The sequence below is a fragment of the Monodelphis domestica genome, chromosome 4 (genome assembly GCF_027887165.1).
Source record: "Monodelphis domestica isolate mMonDom1 chromosome 4, mMonDom1.pri, whole genome shotgun sequence".
NCBI classification, from domain to species: domain Eukaryota; kingdom Metazoa; phylum Chordata; class Mammalia; order Didelphimorphia; family Didelphidae; genus Monodelphis; species Monodelphis domestica.
This window is the reverse complement of record NC_077230.1, coordinates 317,483,048-317,504,439: the sequence shown is the minus strand read 5'-3', so window position 1 is coordinate 317,504,439 and position 21,392 is coordinate 317,483,048. Positions and strand designations below refer to the sequence as shown.

At 38.1% G+C, this 21,392-nt stretch overlaps 1 protein-coding gene across 2 annotated transcripts in view; it reads left to right on the top strand.

Moving 5' to 3' along the window:
* The window catches only part of FAM124A (family with sequence similarity 124 member A), a 104,230-nt gene that overhangs the window by 2,203 nt on the left and 80,635 nt on the right, over positions 1-21,392 (top strand). For both annotated transcript variants that reach the window (XM_001378319.3, XM_007495400.2), the window contains exon 2: positions 12,866-12,897. In XM_001378319.3, coding sequence (XP_001378356.2) covers positions 12,866-12,897 — 32 coding nt within the window. The remainder of the gene's footprint in view (positions 1-12,865; positions 12,898-21,392) is intronic.

Here is a 21,392-nt window from a genome sequence, read left to right as displayed (position 1 = left end):
ACCTCTGATATTTCAATTCATTTCCAATTTGTGATTTCCACTTAAAATGGATAAAAAGGGACTTTAGCTAGGCTGGTGGAAGGCATTGACCCAGATGGTGATATTATCCTTTAGACTTAGACAGTCAGCAGGACATCTGCTTATGCCTGCTAGCAATGGCTGTTAATGCTGATGGTTTTATGGCTCTTTTTAGAGCCTCTGGTACTAAAACTGTGGCTATCATAGTGCAGGCTTAGTTGAAGAATTTTTATTGTTCAATATCATCCTTAAACTTTGAGGAGAGAAGTGAAAAAGATGCATTTAATCAAAATAGATTTCATTATATTTATTAGGTTGCGTGATTTTGGTAAATAGATTTTATTTTCTCCTTTTTTAAATCTGCATTTGTGTTTATATCTTACCTTTGTCATCAAAAGAGTTATTTCTAGTTTCTCTATTTTTCAGTTCCCTATCATACACAAAATTCCTTTTTATCCAACACACAGGCCCTTTACTCTGTTTCAAATAAATGGCTACTTCAGAATTCAAGTCTGTTTTCTGGTTATCTCAGTCAAGAGACAAAGTTTGTTAACTTTGGGGTTGACTTTAGTAGGATGTATATCCTGAACACTTTCACAGTAATTTTCTGCCTATCTCATCTACCACATCCCCTATGTAGTTTGGTAGAGATGTGTGACTTCAATTCCCCTGGTGTGAAAACCTCTCCCACCAATGAATCAGCAACCCATCTATACTATGGTTTTAGAGAGTTGAGATTTGCCCATATTCTCACAGCTCCTGTGTCAGAAGCTAGTCTTGAATTATAATTAACACTACCATTACCTCTGGAGAAGGACTTGTCCTATAATTTCACACAATGTCTTTGTGACTTCCCAGACCACAACACTCTGCCTTAGCCATTATTCTATTCTATTTGTCTCTCCCATTAAATTTAAGATCCTTGAACTCCTTTTCATTTGAAATGTCATTTCTTATTCCTTCCATACTCTGGCTTTCAATGAGACATGGCTCCCTTTTGTTGGAATGGCTTCCCTTATCACATTTTTCAGTACTTGTCATACTCCCATATCTGTATAATTCACTGGTTGTAAATCAGAATACTCTTACTCATCACTGCCACTTTTTTTAACCCTTACTTTCTGCCTTAGCAGAAGTGTGGTAAGGGCTAGGCAGTGGAGGTAAGGTGACTTGTCCAGGGTCACACCACTAGGAGGTACCCCCTAGCTGCTCCCAATCACTGCCACTTCTAAACAACTTTTCCTCTTTGTTGCTCATGGTTTCCAAATTTATTACCCATTCCAGGTACTGGTGACCATTGTCTATTGATCTCCATATTATTCTATTTATTTCCCCACTGAGTTGTGTATGGGTCATGGTCTTTCTTTCCTTCCCATTGTAATATTTAAAATAGTTGAAGGCCTTAAACTGTAACAGTTTAAGTGATGTTGTAAACTGTAGTGAGTTAAAATGGTGGAAGATACAAATTATGCTAGATATAAGAGAGGGTGAGTAAATTGTGACCGCAGAAAATATGTTTCACTACAGTGTCTTGGTTTTTAAATCAAATATAAAGTGGTCACCAGGGAAATATTCCCAATTATTCAATATGCCCAAGTCAACTGGGTTTTATAGAGAATTTAATTAATAATGCAATGAGTAATCAAAGAAAGAGAGAGAAAAAAAAGGAAATAAGTATGAAGGGCCTTAAGCCAACATGGCCTAGACCTGAGTCTTAAGAGAGAGATCAGTCGGTTAGTCTTTTATCACTCACCACAAGGTCTGTCTAAGCAAGGATTCTAGGGACACCAGGCCAGCTCCATCTCAGCTGATTTCACCAGAGAGAGTTCCAGCCAGAGTTCTCCTCAAAGAGAGATCCAGCCAGAGACTGTTTCAAAGGGCCTCTCTCCAGAGCCTCCAAAGGGACAGAGTCCCCTCAGAGGAGCTCCAAAGAGACCTCCTTAGAGATTGTCCTCCAAGAGCTTCCCTTCTCCAGAGCCTCTCTCAAGAGATTCTTCCCAAGAGATCCTCATAAGAAATCCTCCAAAAGGATTTTTTTTCTCAAGAGATTCTGCTTTTTCTTATATAGGGGTTTTTCTCCTATGTCGCCTCCCCTAAGTCCTTACATCTACCAATCACTGTAGATGTTTTCCAAAGGACTGCCCATCTGAATTCCTGCTAAGCTGACTAATCTCCTCCGTATGTCTGAACCAGCGAAAACACAGCTGAGTCAACTAATCTCATTAAGAGAAAACTTGCCCGACCCTTTTAGGTACCTAGCATCTCATTGTATCAATTCTAAAAAAAAAGGCATGGCTCAAAGAACTCCTTGCCTTATTATAAGCATGGATCCAAGTACTTTCATTCTTTAGCAAGTTTTCTCCCCTAAAGCAGTCTTAAGTATGGGTGGAGTAGAGGTTCTCCCATTTCTGATCCTGGCCAGTTCTCACATCAAAATGGGGAATGTTTCCCAGTAGGGAATTTGTTCCAATGGAGGATTCCTCAATGTGGAAATTTTTAACATTCACAAGTCTGAGAAATTTCAAGATTTACACCATCCCCTATTGTCATACCAGGTAACTTCAACATGCATATTGATATCTCCTTAAGTACTTTAATTTTCCAGTTCTTCAGTTTTATTCAGTTTCCACATTCTTCTGATCCATCTCAGCTATACATATTGATGGTCAAACCCTTGATCTTGCCATTAGCCAGAAGGGATTCTTCTTTCTTTTTTTCATGGCCTCTGAATTTCTTTGTTTTCTGATCATAATCTTTTATTGTTCTATCTTTTCCTATATTTTTAAACTCCCTAACACTACTTTTTCTCCTCACTATGACTTCCATTCCCTGTACCTTTCAGTTCTTTGACAGGCCACTATCCCTGCATTGGCTCCACTCTACTTCCTTTCTTATCTCAATCTCTTAGTGAACTAACTTTAAAAAAATACCATGTATTGGTTCTAAGGCAGAAGAGTGGTAAGGGCTAGGAAATGGGGGTTAAGTGACTTGCCCAAGGTCACACAGCTGGGAAGTGTCTGAGTCCAGATTTGAACCTAGATCCTCCTACCTCCAGGCCTGGTTCTCAATCCACTGAGCTATCCAGCTGATTTTTGGTACTGAACTTGATAATGAATAATTTGATAATGTTCACTTGATAGTGAACAATTCTTCACTATCTTCTATCCTTAGATACCTTTCCTACCTTTTCTGTAGTTTGATGCTTTACCAATTCGCAAGCCAAGTGGAGTCTCACCATCTACCTCCTCCATTATTCACATGCTATTAAATGAAACTGGGAGAAATCATGAAACTTTTCAGATGGATTTACAGATTTTTATAATCTAATCTCAACTGGGCCTTCCTTGCTGCAAGGCATTCTTTTCTCCACAACTGTGTTAAATCTTCTTGTCTCTTCTCAAGCTTCCTATCCCCTCTTCCTGATTCATCACATTAGTCATACATCTTCTTCCTTTACCCCCTTCTTCCTAGTCTTAATGGATGAGGTAGCCTTTGTCCTTACCACAGTAAGCCTCTCAAATGTAATCTTGATCCCATATGTTCTTGACATTTCCAGCAAATTGCCCTTACTATCACTATGCCTTTCTCACCAGTCTTCAACCCTTCTGTCTAGAAACATATCCATTTCTCTCTCATCCTTAAAAAAGGGTCCCAGATCTTACCATCCCCATTAACATCCCTATCTTTCTCTCTCTCTCTCTCTCTCTATATATATATATATCCTCTCATTTGTAGCTAAACTCCTTTAGAATGTTGACTTCATGCAATGCTTCTACTTTTCCTTCTCCGTCCTACTTCTAACCCTTTTGCAATCCTGCTTCTGATTTCATATTCACCTGAAATGCCAGTCTCCAATGTTGCTAATGGTCTCCTATTTGCTGAATCTAATGGCCTTTTCCTAGGTTTTTACCCTTCTTTTTTTTTAAACCCTTACCTTCCATCTGAGAGTCAATACTGTGTATTAGCTCCAAGGCAGAAGAATGGCAAGGGCTAGGCAATGGGAGTCAAGTGACTTGCCCAGGATCACACAGCTGGGAAGTGTCTGAGGACAGATTTGAACCTAGGACCTCCCATCTCTAGACCTGACTCTCAATCCACTGAGCCCCTGCCCCCAGTTTTTAGCCTTCTTGACTAGGTACTTCAGTGATTGGGCTTGGAATTAGGAAGACCTAAATTCAGATACAGATTCAGACATTTATTAGCTGTGTGACCTGAGCAAGTTATTTAATCTTTGTTTCAGTTTCCTCAACTACCTTTGAGGGTTGTTTTGAGAATCAAATAAGATTTTTGTAAAGTGCTTAGCCTAGTGCTAATCCTTAATCTCCTCCCCTCCCATCTTTTTGTATTACTACCAGAGAACCACTATCCTCATAAACAAAATGCCAACAAATTTATACAAAGCAAGCTAGACACAGGATAGATAGGGTATTCCTGACACTTTGTAGGTGCTTAAATAAATGCTTCTTGTTTCCTTCCCTTCTTCTCTAGGTTCTTTGACACTGGTGATCACTTCCCCCATCACTCTATTCTGCCTAGATTTTTATGCTATTGCTCTCTCTCTTCATTCTCTTTCTATCTGTCCAACTACTTCTCAGTCTCTTCTGCTGGTTCTTCACCCATGCCACCCCTACTGTTCATGGCTGTACCACAAGGCTCTTTCTTGAGACCTCTTTTGTTTTTTTCTTTTACATTATCTAACTTGGTGGTCTTATCTGCTCCCAAGGGTTCAATTATCATGGATATACTGTTGATTCCTAAATATGTATGTCCAACTCCAGTCTCTCATTTCAGGTGGTCACTCACCTTCGCTTGCCCCTTGGCCATTTCAAACTAAAGGCATTTTAAATTCAACATGTCTGAAATGGAGTCCATAATCTTCTCTTTCCCATTCTTCCCTTCTTTTCATCTTTTGTATTATTGTCTAAAGCATCTCCATTCTCCCAATCATCCAGGCTCACAAACTTGGTGTCATCTATTCTTCATTCTCACTTATCTCACATATCCAATCTTTTTTTTTTCAAATCTTCCTTTGTGACATCTCATATCCGTCTCTTTCTCTCCCTTCGTATAGAAACAACCTTAGTTTAGTACCTCCTTGCTTCTTGCCTGGGTTACTATAGTAACCTTCTGGTTATCTTTTTCCTTCAAGTCTCTCCCCACTCTAATTCATCCTTCACTACATTGCCAAGGTGATTTTTCTTAAAGTATAGGTTCAACCATGCCACTTTCCTGTTCAGTGTGCTCTGGTGACTCCTATTATCTCAAGGATCAATTATAAATTTCTTTCTTTGGGAGTTAAAGCCTTTTATATCTTAGTCCCTTCTTATCTTTCCTGTCTTCCTACATTTCACTCCCCCAATGCACTCTGCTATCAGAAACACTGACTCTGCTTTTCCTCACTCTCCATCTTTGTCACTGGTAGTGTCCCCAAGTCTAGAATGCTCTGCCCTCTTGAATCCACTTCATAATTTCCTCAACTGATTTAAAAACTCAGAACAAAATCTACATTCTGCAGGAGACATTTTATAGTGAGCCTGTCTTTTTCCTCACCCCCAACTCCAGGATTGCTCTTTGGGATGATCTTCTATCTACTCCCAATATATTTATATGTTTTCTTCCTCATGAGCAAACATGCTTCATGAGAGCAGGGATGTATTTTCTTGCATTGGTTTGTATTTTTATCAGTTAGCACAATTTGGCATTATAGTAGGCACTTGTAAATTAACTTATTGAGAGCCAAGAATATATTCCTTAGGTGTTTGTATTCCCAGTGTTTTGCACAGTGCTTGGCACATAGTAGGTACTTAATAAATGGCCTTTAATTCATTCATTTTATTCATAAATGGTCAAATACAGGCACCTAGTGGTTTAGTGGATAGAAAGCTGGGACTGGAGAGAAGAATACCTGAGTTCCAATCTGCCATCCAACACACAATAGGTATATGATCTTGGACAAGTCACTTGACCTCTGATTGCCTCAGTTTCCACAACTGCAAAACATGTATGATAATGGTAGTTACCTCACAGGGTTGTTATAAGAATCAAATGAGAAAATCTTTGTTAAGAGGTGCTCAGCACAGTGCCTGGGTGCTTAGTAAATACTTGTTTGTTTGATAATCCAATTGATTGATGACTCTTGAGGTAGAGACATTATAATTACTTTTTGTTATTATCATGATTTCATTATCTCTTTAGGAATGAGAAAAATGACCTTTAAAAACTAAAGAATCAGAATTTGAGGTTAGGTTTTCACTATTGCCATTATTATGCACGTTAACTCTTCTTTATTAACCTAGCAATAAACAGGAGAGAAAGATGCTCTGTTCTCTGCAGTTCATGTCCATCAATCAATCTTACTCAGTAAATATTTATTAAGCACTTATTTCACGCCAGTCATTGTGCTAACCACTCAAGATACAAAAAGAAGCCAAAGATAGACCCTAGGGGATGCCCATCAATTGGGGAATGGCTGAACAAGTTGTGACATATGCTGTGATGGAATACTACTTTTTGATGAACAGGTTAATTTTTTTAAATCATGGAAAAGCCTGTATGAAATTATGAAAAGCAAAATGAGTAGAGCCAAGGGAACATTACCTACAACTATAGAAGCATTGTTTGAAGAATAACTTGTGAATGCTTACCTCTAGGAAAATAACTGATAAATAAAAACACAAAAGACAGTTTATAGAGAGATTATTTGGGGGGCTAAATGATGACTTCTTTAAGGCCAGGAGGAAAGGAAGGGAGGGAGATATCTGAGATTTTTGATGTGAGCAGAAAACAAATAATTTTTTAAAATTCTCAACAACAGCAGAAGATAGGTCCTGCCCTTAGGGAGTTCAGATTCTAATGAGGGTGACAGCATTGCAAACAGATATATACAGACACATTATATTTGGGATTAATAGGAAATAATTAACAGAGGAAAGGCACTAGATTAAGAGGAGTTGGAGAAGGCTTCCAGTACAAGCTGAGCTTTAAGTTGGAAACCTAAAGAAAGTCAGGAAGGTCAGTAGTTGCAGTGAAGGTATATGATACAAATCACCATAAATATAGATTGCGATTAATCAGTTTGAATGAAAGTGACAGTTAAACATTTGCCTTATATAGATATAAAAAGAGAGCTATTAAAACCATAGACTTTATATTTTTGTTATTTAACAATTAACTGCTTTTTTCTCTATTTATCCAACAGCAAAGGCTATAGATCAGAATAAACAAACTCTTATGGCCACTTGCTATCTACCCAACTACCTGTGTACTGTTAATTTGTTCAAATAATTGTACCCTTTCAGCCTTTAATTAATTCTCATGTTTTTTGCCCTGACATTATTCTATTTGCTTAGTATGGCATTACTGCTGCCCAACATGTCCTGCAAGCCAAGATTGTAAGCAAGGCAGTATTCTTCAGCCGTAATTGATTTCGGTTGGAAGCCACAATTTCCCAAATCCACTTGAAAGCAAGCTTTGTACTTCAGCATGCTTTTTAGTGCCTACAGCTGACAAGCAGACCGCTAGACAGTAGTAAACGATTTTTAGTAACTGAATCTCTTAACAAAGGGACAGGCAAGGTTGTTTTATATCTACATAAAGAAAAGAGAACAAGTGAGCCTTGGCTTTAGAATGGCCATTAGTAAGATTTGTCTGCTGAACCACTCTTTCAAGTATGACTATACTAAGTAGATTCATTTCTTCGAACATTGTAGTCTAGGATTGCAGAATTGCTCCTTTCACGTCATCCCTGAACCACTGAATCAGGGTCATACAGTGCCCTTTACCTATGGCTCCCCTCCAGTTGATGATATCATAGAGTTGGGAGATGATAGCCAGGGCATGAATCTAGTGTTTTTAGAATGGATAGACAGAGAAAGAATAAACTGAAGAAACCCAGACTAAAATAGAAAGGGGGAAATCACCGTGTTTCTTCTTTCTGATCAAGAGATAATTATTAATTACTGTATATCTTTGTTTTCTGAAGTCACAAAATTTACATAGTATCTGGTCCAGTGCCCTGAGCCTTGCTGAACGTTAACCCAGATGAGGTTTGTGGGGCAGTGAGTTCTGATTTGATATTATACATAAAGGCAAAGTAGCTCATTAATTAGAATCTTAAACTTTATACCAATTTGCTGGGAAAGAAATTTTTAAGAAATATAATTAGAGGGGGCAGCTGGGTAGCTCAGAGGATTGAGAGCTAGCCCTAGAGATGGGAGGTCCTAGGTTCAAATCTGGCCTCAGACACTTCCCAGCTGTGTGACCCTGGGCAAGTCACTTGACCCCCATTGCCTAGCCCTTACCACTCTTCTGCCTTGGAGCCAATACACAGTATTGACTCCAAGATGGAAGGTAAGGGTTTAAAAAAAAAAAAAAGAAATATAATTAGAAACCCAGAGATTAGCCAAAAAGCTCTTCTGTTCACTGTTTGGGTTCACCAAGTATACATATAATGTCAACTTAGGGGAGAGAGAAGGAGGAAGAAGATGGGGAGTTTCCTGGTCAACTGAATGCCCTTAGAAACTATGATCTTTTGTGTGGGACTTGCCCAGGGCACATGGCTAGTAAGTGACAAACCTGGGATTTGAACCCTGATCATCTTGATTTCAAGACCAGTACTCCAGCCATTAAAAAAAATTGCCTTATATTTCTGTTATGAGATTAATGCAATTAAAGTTCTATTTATTAAATATATAACTGTAGAGCCAGTCAGTCAGTCGTATTTTTCCAGCTCCTGCAGTGTTGAGTTGACAGTAGCTCATGCCCTATTGGAGACTTTTCAAAAAGCTCCTGAATTAGGAACTGGACAGGGAAAACGGTTCTAATATGGTACCTAGCTGATGTTCATTGATATATAGATATGTCTATTTACCTATATTGATATATGAAAATAGACATATTTAATTTTTTCATCTTAGCATTGATTTTTTAAACCCTTACCTTCCATCTTAGAATCAATACTGGCAATGGGAGTTAATTGACTTGCCCAGGGTCACACAGTTGGGAAAGTGTCTAAGGTCAGATTTGAACCCAGGACCTCCTATCTCCAAGTCTGACTTTCTATACACTAAGCCACCTAGCTTCCCTCTTAGCACTGGGATACAAAGATAAAAACAAAATACTTTTTGTCTTCAAAAAATTTACCTTTGACTGGAAAGAAATAACATGTACACCTAAAAATGAATATGAAATATATATAAACATTTAATTAATAGTTATTGAATTAACTTAATTATAGTGTGTCTTCTCTGACCAAAAATAAAATAAAATATGTACAAAGTAGGCTAAAGATAATTTCCAAAGAGAAGCCTCTAACAACAGGGGAATCAAGATAGACCTCCTGCAGGGAGAACATTTGAACAGAGCATTGAGGTGAATTAGGAATTAAATACTCTCTTATGAGGCAGACACAAGGAAGTAGTACATCTACAAGGCATGGAAGGGCCAGCCTGTGCAAAGATTAAAGATGGGTTCTCGCATGTAGAGAACAGCAACTGGGCAAGTTTAACTAAAACACAGAATTTGTGAGGGAAAGAAATGTTCAATAAGCCTTCAAATGTAGACCAGAGTTGAATTGTAGAGAATTTTCACTTGAATCAAGGACACATGTGATACCCAGTGGAATCGCGCGTCGGCTATGGGAAGGGTGGTGAGGGGGGGAAGGAAAAGAAAATGATCTTTGTTTCCAAGGAATAATGTTTGAAAATGACCAAATAAAATAATGTTAAAAAAAAAATTTTCACAGCCAAACAAAGAACAGCCTTAATTAACTATACTCTTGTCCCAGTTAATTATTAGTAGTCCCTGACAATCAAATAGCAATGCCTTTGGGTGCATTAGCCCATATCCTCAATGCAGGGTAGCTCTTAAGAGCCATTGGAAGGCTCCATAGTGTCAAGTAGCTTACCTGATGCAGAAACTACCTTCCTGGGGATTATTTCCCCCAGTGCTATCTGTGTATGGAGTTCATTGCAGAGTCCGTAAGGCATGGGTCTTAATTGCTTCCCAAATTAGCAATCTATTGTGAGTCTGTACCTCTTGTAGCTAATGGGCCTTGAGTTTATACTAATCCTTACCCTCATGCCACCCAAAAACAATATAATCATACAAAGTTACTCTAGGCTTGTGTCTATGGTGGCTTGAAAGGATCTGTCCTTCAAAAATGTAAATATAGCTAATATTCATGTAGTCCTTTAAGGTTTGCAAAGAATTTTGCAAATATTATATCATTTGATCCTTATAACAACCCTAAGATGTAGGCACTATATTAATCCACATTTTATAGATAAGGAAACTGAGGCAGGCAGAGGTTAAGTGACTCACCCAGGATCTCACGGCTAGTAAGTGTCTGAGGGTAGATTTGAGCCCAGGTCTTCCTGACTCCAGGCTCAATGTTCTCTCTACTCTTCCACCTTTCCTTTTTTTTGAGGAAAGCAAATTTTGTTTTATTTTTATTGTATTTATTTTTTGTTACATTGAAGTTCTGAAGTATCTCCGTCCTTCCCCTGCCTTGCACGAGAGAAAGCATCATTTGACCAAAAAGCATGTATATGTATAACCAAGTCAGACATATTTCCATTTATCAGTTCTTTCTCTGAGGTGAACATTCATGGCTATTCTTCAAACAATACTGCTGGTGCTGTATACAACATTCTCTTGGTTCTGTTTGTTTTGCCCTTCATGATTTCAAGTAGGTCTTTTCACTTTTTTAATTAATCTGCTTATCATTTCTTACTGTGTAATAGTATTCTATCACAATCATATGCCACAACTTGTTCAGCCATTCCCCAATCAATGAGCATCCTCTCAATTTCCAGTTCTTTGTCACCACAAAGAGAACTGATACAAACTTTTTTTAATAAACAGGTTCTTTTTCTTTCTCTCTGATTACTGTGGGAAACAGACCCAATAGCGGTATTGCTAGGTCAAAAGGCATAGTGAATATTATAACTCTTTGGGCCTAATTCAGATTGCTCTCCAGAATACTTGAATCAGTTCACAGTTCTAATAAGAGTGTATTAGTTAGTGTCCCCATTTTTCCACATCCCGTCTAACATTTCTCAACCCCCCCTTTAATCATTTTAGCCAATTAACCAATTTTATAGGTGTCTGAGGATATCTCAATGTTATTTGAACCTTTCATTTCTCTAATCAATAATGATTTAGAGTATTTTTCATATATGTATATATTGCTTTGATTTACTCATCCAAAAACTGCCTGTTTGTATCCTTTGACCACTAATTGATTGGGGAATGACTCATATTCTTATAAATTTCACAAATTTCTCTATGTATTTGAAGGAAAGCAAAATTTAAAAAGGAAAAGTGAAACTAAAATCTTACATTAGGAAAAAAATGGATAAATTTAAAAAGAGAAGGGTTTTTTTCTTTAAAAGAGAAAGCATTTGAGGATTACATGGGAGTCCAGCAATTCCCTTCCTATCAACCTGAAGTTGGCGGGGATCCCAGTCAAGTCCAGAAGATATACTTGTGCCAGACAATTTTGAGGGTTATCTCCTGAGCACATGCTGGAGCAATGCAAACAGTTTAGGTCTATGAAACAAAATCAGAACCAAAAACAAACAGTCCTGGATGAACTGTTTTAATTCATATGATGCAAAGAGGAATGATTCAGCTCCAATAGTAACTCTTAAGTCTGGGGCTCATATGGCTGAGGTTGAGGTTTAGAGGATACCCTGCAATATCACTGAGTCCTAACTCCATGGCTCATCCTTTTTTCTTTCTTTCTTTCTTTCTTTCTTTCTTTCTTCCTTTCTTTCTTTCTTTCTTTCTTTCTTTCTTTCTTTCTTTCTTTCTTTCTTTCTTTCTTTCTTTCTTTCTTTCTTTCTTTCTTTCTTTCTTTCTTTCTTTCTTTCTTATTTACCTTCTGTTTTAGAATCAATACTGTGTAATGGTTCCAAGGCAGAAGAGTGTTAAGGGCTAGGCCCTTTGGGGGTCAAGTGATTTACCCAGGGTCACACAGCTAGGAAATGTCTGAGGCCTGATTTGAACCCAGTACCTCCTGTCTGTGATCCTGACTTTCTATCTTCTGGACCACCTGGCTGCTCCCTGGACATACTGAAATTGAGATGCTTATAGGACATCCAGTTGGACATATCCAATTAAGCAATTTGTTACATGGGACAGGAGCTCAGAAGAAAGATAAGGAGAGAATATATAACTCAAATCTAGAGATGGTAATCAAACTCATGTGAACTGATGGGGTTCACAGAAAAAGGAAAAGGGAAAGAAGAGAGGGGGCCCAGGACAAAGCATTGGTCAATGGATATGGAAATGTCCATTATAATTTTTTGGAATTTAGTCTGATGAAACTTTAAAAGACAGATGACTAGCCCCATCATAAGCCATTACAATATTAAAAATAAATTAATATAAGGCAGCTGGGTGGCTGAGTGGATTGAGAGTCAAACCCAGAGACAGGAGATCCTGGGGTCAAACCTGGCCTCAGACACTTTCCCAACTGTGTGACCCTGGGCAAGTCATTTAACTCCCATTGCCTAGCCCTTACCACTCTTCTGCCTTAGAATCAATATCCAGTATTGATTCTAAGATGGAAGGTAAGGGTTTTAAATAAACAACTAAATCAATGAATAAATAAATAAATTCATGGATTTTGGGGGTGGTGAATATTCCATGACTACATATGAAACACCTACACAGGTGAACATACCTTTTCACAACTTGTTTCTTCACACACAAAATGGAGAAATATATTACCACATGAACATTTTGGAGAACTAAATGTACTATATGAATGTGAATTGTTGCTATTGTTTGGATAAAGAATAATTGGTATAATTATACTTATGCCATGGTTTTTATTTTTCAGGTCAGACTACAGCCATATGTCCTCTACCAGCAGTAAGTAGCAATTGAAAAATCATTCTAAATTTTCTTAAAAGTTATTGCTTTCATTGTTTCTCTCTCTCGTATGCATATGGATGCATTGAAGGACCTCTGGATCTCAGGTCAGAAGACCTAGATACCAATCACAAATCTGACACCTACTATTTGTGGGGCCAGAGGCAGATCTGTTAACCTCTCTGAACCTCAATTCTCTCATCTGCAAAATGGGAGTGATAATACTGGCACTACCTTCATCACACATTTTCTGCAAAGAAAATACTTTGGATATTCCAAATGTGAGGTTATTATTTTATTAAAGTAGTATATAAATAATTAAAATGCTCTTTAAATGTGAGATATTCTTATTAATGGTGAAAATAACAAGAATAATCCATCACCAGATTTATCGTCACAAGATCATATGCTAAAGACCATACCTATATTTTAAACCTATACTTTAAAATAGTTTAATCTAGCATGGAGTAAGTGAGAAAAATCACTGGAATTGGAGTCCTTTTTCCAAGTGAAAAGAAGCAGCATATAGAATCAGAACATTTGAATTGGAATGTTGACTCTGCGTTTACTATCTGTATGATTTTGAACAATTCACTTAGTGTTTTTAGATCACATATAAAATGGGAGTGTTGGGCTAAATGTTTCCTAACATCCCTTCTACTTCTAGATCTATGATTCTGTGACTTAGTTTCAAGCCTTGACCCTATTATTTATATCACTGAGCCTTTCTGACTACATAAATTCCTTTATCTGATCACAGTCATCCCAAAATTGCAACCCCAAACCTTGTTCTTCATCTTCACCATGATCTCCAGTATCTCTAATCCTTTTACTCCTCAGTTCTTTGCCAGGGTATCACTGCCAATCTGTTTTTACTCTCCCTTCCCCTTCTTGACCCCTTGATGAACCAGTTCAACTCTATACTGACCTCTAGAGTCCCTTTCCCTCTTATCCTATTTTGCCCTGCCAATCCTTGCTTTAGAATATTCTGCTGTCTTAATTCCTGTTTACATATTCCTGAAGGAAACTTGTAACAGTCATGAAATTACGGACTGGGTCCACTATAAATTTATGTTCATTTGTTTTTCAGTAGTGCCCGATTGTTCCCCATTTGGGATTTTCTTGACAGACTTACAAGACAAGAATGATTTGTCATTTCTTTTCCCAGCTCATTTTACAGATGAGGAACTGAGGCAGGCAAAGTTAAATGACTTCTCCCAGGGTTACACACCTAGTAAGTATCTGAGGCCAGATTTGAACTTATTAAGATGAGCCTTCTTGATTCCAAACCCAGTGCTCTCTATCCAATGCCCCACAAAACAAAGTATAACAAAATTGACGTTACATAATCTCAACTGTGTCCTCACTGCAGCAAGGCAATTCTTTTATACCTTCCTAATTGACTCACCATCCTACTCACTACAGTGTCTTTTGTAAACCTTTTCATCATTCCTCAAACAACCCATAGTGTCCCCATAACCCCCCTGCCCCCAATATTCTCAGCTAAGCGCCTTACCTAATATTTCATTGGAAACCACTAAGGCCAGTTGCCAAGATCTCCCTCTTCTCTTTTCTTTCTCATCTCACATCACTCTGATCCCTTCTGCTATTATGTCCCTTTCATCCTTTTCCCACATTAAAAGATTACTCTTCTCCTTGCCAAAGCAAATCTAGCTGCATGCACAAGTGAACCCATCCCATCCTATCTTCTCTAATATGTTGCTCCCAATTCTCATCATCCCTATTCTTGTATTTCTTTTACTGGCTATTTCCCTATTGCCTAAAAACATGTCCTTGTCTCTCTCCCTTATCCTCAAAAAACTCTCACTTGATTGATCCACTCCTTCAAGCTCATTGTCCCACATAGCTCTGCCCTTCTTTAGTAAACTCCTTAACAAAGGTATTATAATCAATGCCTTTCCTTCCTTGCTCTCATTCTCATTTTAGCTCTACAATCTGGCTTCTGAATTTGTAATTCAACTGAAACTGTTCTCTCTAAACTTACCAATGATTTCTTTGCTACAAAATCTAATGGTCTTTTCTCAATCCACATCCTTCTTAACTTCTCTGCAGCTTTTGACTGGGTCAGGAACCCTCTTCTCCCCAATACTCTCTTCTCTCTTTCTTTTTTTCTTTCAGGTTTCTGTTAAACTACTTCCTCCAGGTGTTTCTCGTACCTATTTCACCCTTCCTCAGTCTCCTTTGCTGGGGCTTCATCCAAGTCACACCGAATAACTGTGGGTGTCTCTCAAGGATCTCTGTCTTGGGCATTCTTTTTTCTCTAGACTACTTTTTTTCTTGGTGATCACATCAGCTACTATGGATTCAATTACCATCTCTATGATGATGATTCTCAGATATAATTACCCAGCCCTAACTTATCTCCTAACTTCTATGCTTGAATCTCCAACTGCTAATTTGATATCTTTAGCAGGGTTTCCTATAGACATTTTAACTCAACTTATTAAAAAATGAAATCTTTATCTTTCCCCCAAAGCCTTCTCCTTTTCTGTTTCCTATAAATGTGGAGGGCACCACCATTTTTGTAGTCACTCAGGTTCATAACCTTAGGTGTCATCCTTGATTCTTCCTCTAATCCCACCTATTTGTTCTGTTGTCCAGTCCTGTAGGTCTTATCTTGATAACATCTCTCATATATGCTCCCTTCTTTCCTTGATATTGCGACCACCCTGATGCAGACCATCGCCTTCTCACTCCTAGACTATTTGGAAAACCTGCTGTCTTGAGTCTCTCCCCATTCCAGTCCATTCTCCACCCAAGTGTCTAATTCATCTTCCTATAGCACAGAGCTGACCATGTCATCCCTCTATTCAATCAACTCCATTAGCTTTCTGTCACTTACAGAATGAAATACAAAGTTCTCTGTTTGTATCCAAAAGCCTTCATAACCAGGGCCCTCTTCTCTTTCCAGAATTTTAAATTTGACTCCCACATCCCCCATATCTGCAATCCAGTGACATTGACATCCTTGCATTGCTGCCACCTTTCCATCTCTTGACTGAACATTTGGTGGGCTTTTTTTTTACTCTTTCTGTTTTAGTAACAACTCTAAGACAGAAGGGCAAGGACTGGGCAAAGAGAGCTAAGTGACTTTCCTAGGGTTACACAGCCAGGAAGTGTCTATGGCCAGATTTGAAACCAGATCCTCCTGACTCCAGGCCTGACACCAGCTGCCCTGATTTTGAACGTTTTCACTATAATCTCCCATGCTCAGAATGATCTTCCTCTTCCTCTCCATTCCCTGGATGCCTTGCCTTCCTTTGTGTCCCAGCTACAATACCAAGATGATTCTCCTCATACCCCTTAATGCTAGTGCCTTCCCTCTGAGATTATCTCCAGTTTTCCACATATGTTCATATGATAAATTGGATATATCTTATTTATATATAATGATAAATATACATATCATTGGTACATAGTTGTTTGCATGTTCCCGCCCCTCACCTCCCCATTAGAATAAGCTCCTTGAGATCAGGGACTCTGTCTTTTACCTTTCTTTGTATCCCCAATGCTTAATAAAATGTCTGGCACATAGTAGGTGCTTAATAAATGCTTCTTGTCTTGACTTGATTCACTTAACCCCTTTGAAAGTCAGTTTACCCATTCATAAAGTGAAATTATTAAATGACCTCCCTGAACCCTCTTAATTCTGGGATCCTTGAGTTTAATGACCATGAAAGCACAGGGAGTGGGGAATTTATGCTGAAAAAAAATTTGTTAGTGTTTTCAGCAAGGACAACTTTTACTAAAGTATCTGAAGACTGAAGTCCATTAAGGGCAAATAGAAAACAAATTCACTAGATCCACATGGTTAAACTCTCACCTAATTTACAAAGAAGCTTTATGGGTGTATCTGGAGAAAATTGTGGCTGTGTTTAAAAGTTATTCAGTATTTAGAAAAAGCTTTTCCTGTGAATGAGTCCGTTAGACATAAACATTAGTATAGACGGGGAGAATGTAGCCAACATTTTTTTTTACTTTAAACATGATCTGAAACAAACTAAGAACAATAGTAAGACAGGAGAAAGAACTTTGAAAAAGAAGCCTCAGATAACATTTTCCTATCTATCTCTAAAGGTTTATAAAAAGCCATATTTGTAGCCAGAAATTGGTCTTTAAATGAAAGTAATAGAAACATGATCATTTTTGTTAGCTTCCTCAGAGATTTACTCAGGAAGTGAAGGACTGGGTACACTCTGGGGGGCTTTTACTTATCTGATTGATTGTCCCTACCTATGGGGACTAGCTCATCTTATATGTTTTTTTTTCTTTTTTTCTTTCTCTCTAAAACCCTTACCTTCTGCCTTGTATTGGTTCCAAGGCAGAAGAGTGGTAAGGGCTAGGCAACTGGGGTTAAGAGACTTGCCCAGGGACACACAGTTGGGAAGTGTCTGAGGCGGATTTTAATCTAGGACCTCCCGTCTCTAGGCCTAACTCTCAATCCACTGAGCCACCCAGCTACCCCCTGCTCATCTGATATGTCATAAGACTCACCAGGGTCAAAACATAATTCAGTGTAACAGTAATGCCCTGAGCAAGGTTGGGGGGCAGAAAGGAGGAAAGATTCTTTCCAGTGGTATTCCGCTATTAGGTCTCTTATCTGTACTATTTGGGATGATACTGCTATGCTATGAACCTCTTCTTTCTGGCCAGGAGTATTGCCTCCCCTCACTGTCTTATGTAGTCCCTTCCTTTCTTCTTTCTGATGGGGCCACTCAGCTGGGATCAACTGTCCCTATAATGGAGCTCTCCTGCAGCAGATGGCTCTTGTTAGTGACTCTTCCGGGACTCCCAAGATGAATAGATGGGTAGCACTGAACCAAGTTTAAAAAATCATGTTCTCAATACATTTTGTCTAAGCAAGCTTGGGAGCAAAAAACTGTGATTACTACATATCAAATATAGATATGCCCCTTGTGTACCTTGATTGTTGAATGCCTGACAAATATTTCCTTTTCTTCTAATTTTCTTTTTTTACTTTGAGCTGACCAATTGCAGCAAACATGATCCTTTCAATACACAGAGAGAAGAGGCTTGCATATGAAATTAAACTTCTATTACATATTTTGGTTTTTAAAAATATGGAGATTAAGCTTAACAACAGTAAACTTTATAGCAACAAAATTACCCTGTTCATCTGGGTCCTTCCTGAATTTCCTTCTGTTCTCTTTGGTGTATACTTTGGATGGCTCAATAACTCACTTTTCCTTTCCTTCTTTGTTCTGACACTACCACTACCAACCAACTCCTCTAGTGCTGCTCTCCCAACAAATAGAAGCTCTCTCTCTCTCAAATAAGCATAGTCAAGTGTAAAGCTGAATAAAAGAGCGTCTCCCACATCTGATATGAGTCATGGCTCCCCCACTTTTTCATAGAGTTAGGCTTGTTCCAGTCTTCTGATACAATTGGATTGAGAAGACTGGTCTCTTTGGGAGAAACTAATAATAATTCCATGGATGCTATTATAGCCTCTGGCTATAATAAAAAATACTGGTAAACAATGTAGACACAGAGTGAGGGAAGTAAGCTGGGTCCTTCACTCTACAAGTATCTTCATGCATCTGTAAATTGCTGCTTAAAGGGGAGGTAGTTATAGGGCAGGAGTCCAGTGTGAATGAATAAATGATTCCAGGAGATTCCTTTTTCCTTCTTTGTCCTGGATAGGCTCACAAAATATCTCTCGTCTAGGGGATTTTGATTAACTTCATGTTAGAAACATTATTCTGCTTACCACCTAGATAGGCTAGCTAAGGAATACTATAGTAATGAGACGGAAAAGGTTTGTAATTTTCCAGGGAAGAAATAATTACTGAATTACTGACTACTTTTTTCCCTTTGCCATAGCTATGGATGACACTAGCCACACAATGGGGGTTAGTAACCTCAAATTTCTTATGTTAAAAATGGAAATAAACAGTAGTGAAGGAAAGAACAGAGAAGCAATGGGGGAGGGGCATAATCTCTGGGTGTATGCAAGCAGCACAGGATATTGCCAACTATAGCAGAGAACTAGTTGGCTGCTTAATTTAACTCCTTCCTTTCCTGGAGGGAGGTCACGGCAGTTGCTTCCTTCTCCAAATTGGAGTTCTGGGAGAGAAATGTTATCCCTTAGGTATTAATTGGACCATCACACTAAACTAGGTCCAATCATTACCATACTCACTGCTCACTGTTACTTTCGGGAGTCTTTCAGTTGAATATTGACTGCATTACTGGCAGCAGTTGCCACAGCTACCTTTCTGAATCTTTTAAGGAAGCACAAATCAGTGGCCAGCTAAGTGCTAGATTCTGAAAAAAAAAAAAAAAGTCCACATAGTCCAAGATGGAGGAAGGAAGTCTAAACTCACCATCTGTAGCCAAGGCTTCTCCTTTCCCCAAGATTCACTGCCAACAGTCCTTTATACCCTAGTCTCATGGTATCACTAGATGCAGGATTTTGTTTCCCCTTCACCCATGGTCATTTTGAACACAAAGTCACATCAGTAAAACAAATGTATATATTCACTATATCTAAAAATTTATGTCTCATTCTGTGCCTCTAGTCCATCTCTTTGTCATTAAAAGGGAGGACGTAATGACTGGTCATTATGTTATTGTATTGTCTTTCAAAGTTATTTACATGATTATAGTCATTTTACAAATTGTCGTATTCACTTTTTTCTGTTTCAGCTCATAAGAGTTTGCTCAAATTTCTGTGAACTCCCTCAGCATGTATTTCTTCTATCCAAACTAATAGCTGCCCTAGTACAGTGGCCCAGTGACGCCTCTTTCCTTTCCATTGTTACTATTTGACATTTCCCTCCTGTTCTCTCTCCATTTCCTTCTCTCTTGCTACAGAAATCCCCATTACCTAAAACCACGCCCTCCCTAACTCAGTCCCTTAATCAATTCACACAAGGACTAGTCCAGAACAGTCTTTAATGACAGCACTGAAGATATTGGTGAGAAACAGAAAGTAACACCCTGCAGTCATCCTTCCCTAATCCCTAATCATAATTTCCTAATCTCCAACTCCTACCATCCCATAGTTCATTAAACCAAGACACTGTAGACCTTCTCCTTCCCACTTGTCCTCCAAAAAGAGCTCTAGGTTTGAAGTCAGGACCTAAGTTTGAATCCCAGTTCTGCCTGTTTGCTACTTTGTCACTACCTGAAAGGTCACTTACCCTCTCTGGGCTTCAGTTTTCTCATTTAAAAAATGCAAGAATTGTGCTAGATGACCTTTAAGAACTCTTTCAGCTCAAAATGTATGATTTTATTTCAGAGCCTGTGAACTTGAAAGGGAAAAAAACCCTATATCTTTATTTCACCATTATTGATTATATTTTATTTTTTGAATTTAAAAACAATTCTGAGAAGGCCATAGGTTTCACTGGACTGCCAAATGGGTCTGCACACAGAAATAATGAAGAGAACCTATTTTAAATGTTTACTTTGTTTCAACAAACAGTGTTAATCACAGGTAAAAAAAAAAAGTATCATCTGATAGCCTCTTACCCTGTGGGACCTTGCATGCCAAGAAAGTCTCTGATCATATCTTAGACATAGGGAAATCCCTAATCCCACATTCTATTAGGGGAGAAAGTGGGAGAAGTCACTTGTGCCATTTAGAGGGCAGGGAGATGAACTTTTGGCATGACAAATTAGTATTTTGGATACATTTTTCCATAGAAATATTGCTACCCATTGGGGTTTACACTGTACTCAAGTACTAGAATATGCATGTCAGGTGCATTCTGGATTGAATAGGTATTTGTAGGCTGGTCTGGGATCAGAAATACAAATTTTAAAATTCTGTGAGAAAATATTTTTTCATGTGCCAACACAATGCCATTAGTAAGTCATTTTCCTTTTATGAAATATTCAGAATTATTGTCATTAATATTGGCCATTTTCTTTAAATATCATCAAATAATTATGAAGCAATGGGAGATTTGAATATTTTAATGAATCAGTAAACAGTTCTTATTCCTGGTCTGATTTGGCTTAATTCATTGGCTACTAGGCTATTTTTAGAGATTAAACACTTAATTAAATACTTTGTTCATAGATAATCTGATTTGTTCTTTTTGGAAAAAAGTTTACTTTTGTTGTTGTTGTTTTTAATCATCTACATTTCTGTATGCATCTTATTACCCTCTCTTTCCCATAGAGCCATTCTTAATGACAGAAGATTTTTAAAGAGAGAAAAAACCCAGTTCAACAAAACTAGCCAACACAATGAATCATCCTATACCCTACATCTCCATCTCAGACATTATCTATACTATTCAATACCCCAGACCCCAACTTCTGACATTACCTACAGTGTTCTGTACTCCAGACCCTCATCTCTGAAAGAAGGAAGGGAGGTGCCTTCTCATATTTTTAACTTGGATTTTATAGCATTCACTTATTTTGTTGTTCTTTCATTGATATTATAGTAGTCTTAATACATATATATGTACATATAGAGAGATAAAATAGAGCTACAA